Genomic DNA, 8,641 nt, shown 5'->3' on the forward strand with positions numbered 1-8,641 from the left:
CATCATGACTCCTTTCTGAGGTGTTTGGTGGTCTTTGTGAGTTTGAGCCTAACTGGTTTGAGTTCTCTGGACCTAAATTGGGGAATTAGGATGTTTTCCTGGAATCACTTCATCTTCTCTTTGAGTTCTTAGCATAGTGGGGAAGTTTCAGATTTCCTTTTCCAACCTTGCTCCTGGCCTGAGGCTGTTCCCAATTAACAGCTACCCATGGCAACTCTGTCCCTCTGTCGGCTTGCCACTCAGGTAACCGCTTCAGCTCCATTCACTTTTTTTTTTTAATTCGAGAAGGATTTTTGGAACCTTTTCTCTTGCTGCTTTTGAGACTAGCAGTGTCTTAAATAGTGTGTTCTTTCCAAGCTTCAGTTGTTCTGTAGCAGAAGAGTATCTTGGAGCACCTACAAGCAAGAATCAAAACTACCATTTCAACAAATCTATGGGTGCTTATCTGCGCGCATCCTTGTGTTTCATTATGACTAAGAATAGATTATTTCAAGAAAAATCTTTTTCTAGTTTAACTTTTAAAACATGATTTTGGTGAGTTATTATAATTATCTATTAAAGTATAAGTTTAGACATGCTGCTTTTATTTCATTTTTTAGGTCCTATAAATCTTTGTCTCTATGTAATAATATTTTAAGAATGTGTGATACAATGGCCTTTGGCCCATTAAGTCTGTTTGCTTTTTTCTTATTGTAGCAATAAGCCTTAGAGTATTATATTAGGTGTCTTAAACAGATTCTTCATTCACTAGCTTTACAGATTTCAAAATTCAAAATGGAGAAGTTATTCTTTAAAATATATATGGCGATTATTTTCAGGATCCTGATTTCAATAACATTTCCAGTTTTGCTTTGTTGAAGAACTTAATCATAGAATGTTCTTTTATTTACACAAATCTTATGATGTAAAGAAGGAAAGAATTGAAGGGCAATTTTAGAAAACATTTAATTCTTTATATCACTGGCATTTATAAAACAGTATTTTGTCAGATAAATATTGAAGTATAGCTTATGTTGGCAAATGTTGTGATTGCTTTCGTATTAATTTAAAATCTGTATTACATTAAAGCCCAGGAACAAACTTTCTAAAAATGTAGACTATGTGATAAGTTTCTGAGCCATTTATGGATTGGGTTTTGAATATGCAAGTTTGTTAAGCCATTGGGAATTAAAGATTCCAGCTGAATATCTCAAGTTTCTGAAACAATACATTTTCTCAGACTTCATGGAATTGTTCTGTGTCATTTACACTTGCTTGGCTCAGCAGGCCCAGCAATGAGGTATTTTTTATTTCATATTTGTTTTTGCAGGGATCTTAGCAACATCAATTGTGAAGAGCTTGGTCCATTGCCTCCTGGATGGGAGATCCGTAACACGGCAACAGGCAGAGTTTATTTCGTTGACCATAACAACAGAACAACACAGTTTACAGATCCTCGGCTCTCTGCTAACTTGCATTTAGTTTTAAAGTAAGTTTTTGAAACAATACGTGTTAAAGTGCAAGTCTGAACAAGAGAAGACTGATGATGCTTTTTGTAATAAATGTGATAGAACATCTGCTCTCATGTTACAAATTACTTTTGTTGAAGAAAATTTCACCTGAGTGTGACAGGTTTTAGTCTGATAAATGGGTGTTTTAATCCCACTGTGTTTAAGTAGGAACCCGTCTAGAAATGTTAGGAAAAGGGTATGATTCAGAGGTGCACCCTGGCACACCTGAAGAGACAGGTCGATGCCCCCCGCCTTGCCCCCAAAATAGCCCCTGGGTAGCTGAATCTATCCCAGGGCACTTTTTGCAGTCAGTTTTGTCCTTTAGCTTTAAGTCTTCTTTCCCATTTGCAGGACTTAGATAGTCTTTAGTGCAGTCTTTGAATGGGCTTGAGGTACCCTGGTGTTTTTTTGTTTTTATTTTTTAAATCAGCTTTAATTGATTTAATTTAAATGTAATTGACATAAAGTAAACTGTGCATATTTAGACATATTATACACCCGTGAAACCATTGCCACAGTGAAGATAGTGAACATATCCATCACCCCCAAAAGTTTTCTTGTACCTCTTTGTAATTCTTACTCCTGGCCCCTTCTTGTGGGGCTTTCCACCTGTATTAGTTTCTTAGGGCTACCATATAAAATACCACACACTGGGTGGTTTGGAACAACAGAAGTTCATTCTCTCACAGTTCCGGAAGCCACAAGTTCAGAATCAAGCTGTCATCAAGGGTTAGTTCCTTCTGGAGACTCTGAAAGAGAATCTGTTTCTTGCTTCTCACCTAGCTTTTGGTGGTTGCTGGAAACCTTGCTGTTTCTTTGTTTGTACACACATCATCCCAATCTTTGTCTTCACATGGACTTGTATGATCTCTTTCTACCCATAAAACTTATGACACCAAATATGTGAGTTTTTCCCTAAAATCTACCAATTCTCCAAGTCTCCAGACCCTAGTGGGGTACAACGATTGACTTCAGTTCTGACAATACTTACAGTTACTGTCAGGCCCCTCAGGTTAAGGACCCAGTCCTATACGATTGTCGCCACTTCAGATGCAAATTGCAAGTCCCAGTTCTTACTGACTGGCCGTAAATTGGATGGGGGCAAGGTGCTCACATGATCCTCTCCTTGGGTCCAGTAATTTGCTAGAATAGCCCACCAAACCAGGGGATACTTTATGTACTATTACCAGTTTATTACAACTCAAGAACAGCCAAATGAAGGCGACATAGGGCAAGGAATGGGGACGAAGGCGCACAGAGCTTCCATGCCTCTCTGGGTGCTTCTCTCTCCCAGCAGCTCAATGTGTTCACCAGCCTGGAAGCTCTCTGAAATACCGTCGTTTGGCTCTCTGAAATACCGTTGTTTTATGGAGCTGTCATCACGTGGGCATGAGCAATTATTAACTCAACCTCCAACTCCTTTCCCGTCCCCAGAGATTGTGGGGATGGGGCTGAACATTCCAGGCTTCTTTTCAAGCCTTGGTCTTTCTGGCGACCAGCCATCATCCTGAAGCTATGTAGCTGCCCACCAGGAGTCACTTCGAAAACAAAATGCTCTTAAACATATACCAGGAAATTCTAAGGGATTTAGGAGTGCTGTGTCTGGAAGTGAGGACAAAGACCAAACATTAGAACAAAAGACACTGCTGTTACCTCTGTCACCCAGGAAATTTTAGGGATTTTAAGAGTTCTGTATCGGGAACCAGTGACCAAGTGTATACCAAAGTGTATTTCTTATTATGCCACACCTTCTATCCTGGCTAGATCCAAATTTCCCTCTTTATGACCTCATCTTAACTTCATTACATCTGCAAGGATTCTATTTCCAGTTAAAGTCACATTCACAGGTACCAAACAACACAATTCAGTCCACAACACACCCCATCTTCAGCTAACTACTTATCTGCTCTCTGTCACTATATGTCTGTTTGCATTTTCTGGAGTTTTAGATAAATGTATTCATACAGTGTATACTCTTTGTTTGGTTTCTTTTACCCAGCATAATCATTTGAGGTTCATCTCTGTTGTTGCATGTATGATTCACTTCATTCCTGGGTGGTATTCCACAATTTATCTATTTACCTGTTGATGGACATTTACCTGTTGTTTCCGGTTTTTGACTATGACAAATAAAACTTATGAACATTTATGTATAAGTCTTTGTATGGACATATGGTCTCACTTCTCTTGGGTAAATAAATACCTAGAAGTAGAACAGCTGCATCATAGATTTGTGTTTAACTTTTTTAAAAAACTGCCAGGTTGTTTTTTGAAGTGATTGTATCAGTTGACATTCTCACCAGCAGTCCGTGAGAGTTTTAGTTGCTCCATACCCTTGCCAGTACTTGGTATGGTTAATCTTATTAATTTTAGACGTCCTAATACGTGTGGTAGAATACACCTAATACATATAATGGTGGTTTCTCATTTTTAGTTTAAATTTGCATTTCTCTCATGCCTGATGATGTTAAATATCTTTTCATGTGCTTTTTGCCATCTGTAGATCTTCTTTGGTGAAATTTTTTGCCCCTTTTTAAAAACAATTGCTTTTTTTTTTTTTTTTTAACTTCTAAGTTTTGAGATATTTGCAATACAAGTCCTGTATCAGGTATATGCTTTGGAAAGATTTTCTCCTAGTCTGTGACTTGTCTCTTAATTTTCTTAAATGTCTTTTTAAGACCTTCCTTTCAAGGAAAAGAAATTTTCTTTGAAATTTTGACGAAGTTCAGTTATCCATTTTTTTTAACGGATTGTGCGTTTGGTGTCATATCTAAGAAAACTTTGCCTAACACAAGTCATAAAATTTTCCTTCCGTGTTTCAGAAGCTTTATGGCTTTAGGTTTTACATAGAGGTCTCTGATTTATTTTGAGTTAAATTTTTTTTGGTGTAAGTTATACCCAAGTTCTTTTTTTTTTTTCATAAGATTAATGCAGTTGTTTCGGAAGTGTTTTTTTAATGTAATATTCTGTTTTGATTTTGTTTATATGTGTGTATATAAAAACATCATTACAATGTTTGTAAGAGTAGTAAATAGTGATTTGTAATTTTTATCAAAGATACATTGTCTCTGGATAGTTATATGTTTTAGGTATAAAATTTGGCATGTTACATAAAACCACTGTGTGTAAAATAAGTTGAGTTATTTGTCAGAGAACTGAAAGTTATTTTTGTTTATTTTATCATAGCTACCTTTGCTCTTTACCTTTAGGTTAGGAGATTGTGCTCTTGTCTGTTGTGTGCAAAATTAAACTCCAACTGAATCACTCAGTGTCTGCATAGAAATCAATAATGAATTTTCTGACTTTTTAATTTCCTGACAATTTGTTGGAATTAACTAGTTTATTATATCATAAAGTTCTTTTAAAAAAATTCTCAGATGCAACTTATAATATTTTTGCTAGGATAATAAAAATATCTCTAGGCACCTTGCTTTTTAAAAAATGATTGTATTTCTGCTGTTCTTGGGAGATTATTTTCACGTGTTTGTGATACCATATATGTGCAGTTAGAAGTCACTTTAGCACAATATGAATGAACTTAATGCCACTGACTATGTACTTAAAAAATGGTTAAAATGGTAAATTTTATCTTATATTTTACCACAATAAAAAGAAAAATAGTCACTCTATAAAGCATTTCGATTTGTTCGTAAAGTGCTCATTTCTCTGTGCCAGTGACTCACGTGTGACCTCCCACATTCGTGTGGCCTAGACCGTAGCGTGTATAGAAGGGGTCCTTGCCAAGCTACCAGTTCAAACTGTCTCTTTGAGAGACAGACTTTAGATAACAGGCACAGGGCTTGGCATAGGCCTGAATTTTAAAATGGGTGATAAACTATGCAGAAAAAAATGGAAACAGTATTTGAGAAATTTTCTTCTCAGCAGCTGTACAAAGCTTTATGGATAAAACTCTTTTCCAATTTCATAAATTCATATAGATTTTGAGAAATAAACTTTATTTCTAAATAGGTAGTTTATTGTCAAAATGATAAGCCAAGAATATAATAAGGCCTGGAAATTAATAGCTAGACTTGTTTTATAGTATGATGCTATTTTAAATGTATAATTGCAGTCTTTTTAATTTAAGTACTTTAATAATATTTTTGTTTATTTCTAGTCGGCAGAACCAATTGAAAGACCAACAGCAACAGCAAGTGGTATCGTTATGCCCTGATGACACAGAGTGTCTGACAGTCCCACGGTACAAGCGAGACCTGGTTCAGAAACTGAAAATTTTGCGGCAAGAACTTTCCCAGCAACAGCCTCAGGCTGGCCATTGCCGCATTGAGGTTTCCAGGGAAGAGATTTTTGAGGTAAACCTACAGGTGTTATTTTGAAATAGAGAAAAGTTAAATTTTGGTGTTTTACTCTCTGCAGGAATACTTTTTGGGACTCATACCTCTTTAGAATGGGAGAGTTCTCATTTCTTTTTTAATTGGGGAAAATAAAGGCAATATTATCAGGGAGATTTAACGTATAAGATAAACATTAAAATGGGATGAAGAGCGTGAGGTATTTCAGTTGGTTCAGCTTGGTGTCTGTGTTGCACATGCTTACTTGTTAATGAGTTGTAAAAGACCACAAGTATTGTCCATCTCTTAATTTCCAGTTCTTCCAGAAGGTAAGGGACACTTCAATCCAAAAATCGTTTTGTTTAATTACTAGAAGACTCCTTCCTGAATTTATTTAAAAATCTTTCTTTCTAGTATTTTCTTTTATCTTTGGATTTTATAACCCTAATATCAACTTCAAAGTTCTTACATAATTAGTGGCAGACTTTTGAGGCAAGGGTTTTCCTCTCATTAGAGGAATCCTGGGCAAGAGATGTTGGGGGCTTGATAATCCTTTTCCCAAAGGACGAACCTTTTTTCTTTCAGAACAGTTCTGACCTTGTTTGTAGTCAGTCATTTGTATTTTAAAATGATATAACATTGTCAGTTTAATGAAGACTACACTAATGATTACTTATGTTCTTTTGGAACTTTTCTTTTTCTTACCTTTATTTTCTACTGGTGCCTGTGACCTAGAATTAGGTCAAGCAACTTAAAAAAGTTTGGTACCTCTATCAAATTCTGTTTTTAACGTGAGTGGAATTATTGCTATGGTTCATAGAACTTAAATATGGAGTTTTGCATTTAGTAGGTTTTTAATATAACATTTATCAAATGAATTGGTTTTAGGAGTAGCAAGCTATATTCATTTTGATTTTAGGAGTTCCAGGAGGTTTTAAACAGAGTTTATCTACTGATTTGATTGTTGAATGAATTTCACTATATTTAAATAAATGTACGTTTTGTAGGTGGAATGGGAGGGAGAGTTTAAATAATAGGTTAAAAGCACCTAGTAATTATAGTATGTTAAAAAACTTTTCAGGAATCATATCGACAGGTCATGAAAATGAGACCAAAAGATCTCTGGAAGCGACTAATGATAAAATTTCGTGGAGAAGAAGGTCTTGACTATGGAGGGGTTGCCAGGTAAAGACTTGTTCGTTAGGAAACGACATATAGATTCTTATATTTATAAATTTAAGATATTTCCTGTGGTGTAATCTTCTCATTGATATTTCTTTTCTTGTATAATATCACCTAATGTTTGAAATAAGAGGCTGTCCTAACAGATACAGTCACAGTGAGGTTGGGCTAGTACTGCTGCGGAAGAGTATCTGAGGACTCCCCAGGGGATCATATAGCTTAGGGAGACTTCCTCTGAAAACTGCTGCAGCCCTGCAGGGACTCTTGGTCGCACCTGCGGGCCTTGTGTTTTTTTATCTTTCTCTTTCAGTACATGTTATTCCGAACTCTGCTATACATTGTCAGGAACAATCTTGAGACTTTAATGATGTATATTCTAAACTGAAAGTTGTTAACCTTTGCTTCCATTGCTGTGCTTTTTAACCTTGTTAATAAGGAGTGTATGTGTGTATATATCATAAATAGTCCTTATGGTATATTCACACATAAAATTTGTTTCCAGGTGTGAAAATTCACTTTCTATAAATGTAGCAGAAACATTATAGCTCTGTAGTGAAACATTCTAAGGACCATCATGATAATTCCACTTCCTCTAACCTGAATCCAGCCTTAATGAAATTGTATACTCATACAATTTATAATTGTTTCTTAGCATTACTTGTTTTCACCTGTAGACTTAATTTTCATTTTGTGATTTTTTTACTTACAAATGGATAGTTTCTTTAGTTTGGGGTTTTAGAATTGATCACTTGTATACTATACTTAGGATTCGATGGTTTCTGTAGAATTTTTATAATTTATTCATAACTAGATTTTGAATCCTTGTTGGGAAAACTTATTATCTGCTGATGGAATCTAAATGCTATAATTATGTGTATAGGCCAAATAAGTAATCAGTTTTTTATTTCTTTCTTAACCTTACTGCTCCTAGGATTTGGGCAGACTAAGTGGGATGTGGCAGTGAACTGCTTTTTCTGATCTTTATTCCATAGTAGAACCCAAAAGTACTTAGGTTTTGCTTTGATGTGTGTTCTAAATACTTAGTGAAAGAAAAAAATTTGGATTTTCTTTAAAAAAAACACATATATGCATAAAAAGCATACAAGACATGTCAGGTGAGTGTTATGTGTATTGGAAAAATTATTTATGTGGAGACCTCAGTTATTTTTAATCTTTGGAGTTTTAATCTTTGAAGTTTTTCAAGTATTACATAAAGGGTAGTGATTTGAATTAGACTCTACCACATTATAGAGCTTTGAAACATTTTCCTTTGACTACTTTAATAGTATTTCATTGCATTTCCTAAAAATATATTATCCAGTGTGTTTAATTCATTTCCTAAAAATATATTATCCAGTTTATTTAATCCATAACATGTATAAATACTGTTCCTAGCTGAGGAATGACAAGAAAGTAGACTAGAACTACGTCTCATTAAGTCCTAGACTAGTGATTATATTTCACTTTTGTCAAGATGAATAACAAGTTATCTTTTATCCTTTGAAAAGTATAAAGGATTTAATAAAGTTTAAGGCGATGGTACTACTTATTATGAAGTTTTAAAAATATTACCAGGGTGCTATAGGCATAAAAAATAAAAAATAAGGAATTGTAAGCTGACAAGATCCTTGCAATCTGTGAGGTCAACCAAGGGTTGCCTTGCCTAAAAAAAAAATG

At 35.0% G+C, this 8,641-nt stretch overlaps 1 protein-coding gene across 2 annotated transcripts in view; it reads left to right on the forward strand.

Moving 5' to 3' along the window:
* Positions 1–8,641, forward strand: part of SMURF2 (SMAD specific E3 ubiquitin protein ligase 2) — an 86,796-nt gene that overhangs the window by 65,867 nt on the left and 12,288 nt on the right. For both annotated transcript variants that reach the window (XM_025047140.1, XM_025047139.1), the window contains 3 exons: positions 1,310–1,468; positions 5,608–5,803; positions 6,864–6,967. In XM_025047140.1, the coding sequence (XP_024902908.1) occupies positions 1,310–1,468; positions 5,608–5,803; positions 6,864–6,967 (459 nt within the window). The remainder of the gene's footprint in view (positions 1–1,309; positions 1,469–5,607; positions 5,804–6,863; positions 6,968–8,641) is intronic.

This window comes from Pteropus alecto, unplaced genomic scaffold, assembly GCF_000325575.1.
Source record: "Pteropus alecto unplaced genomic scaffold, ASM32557v1 scaffold134, whole genome shotgun sequence".
NCBI classification, from domain to species: Eukaryota; Metazoa; Chordata; class Mammalia; order Chiroptera; family Pteropodidae; genus Pteropus; species Pteropus alecto.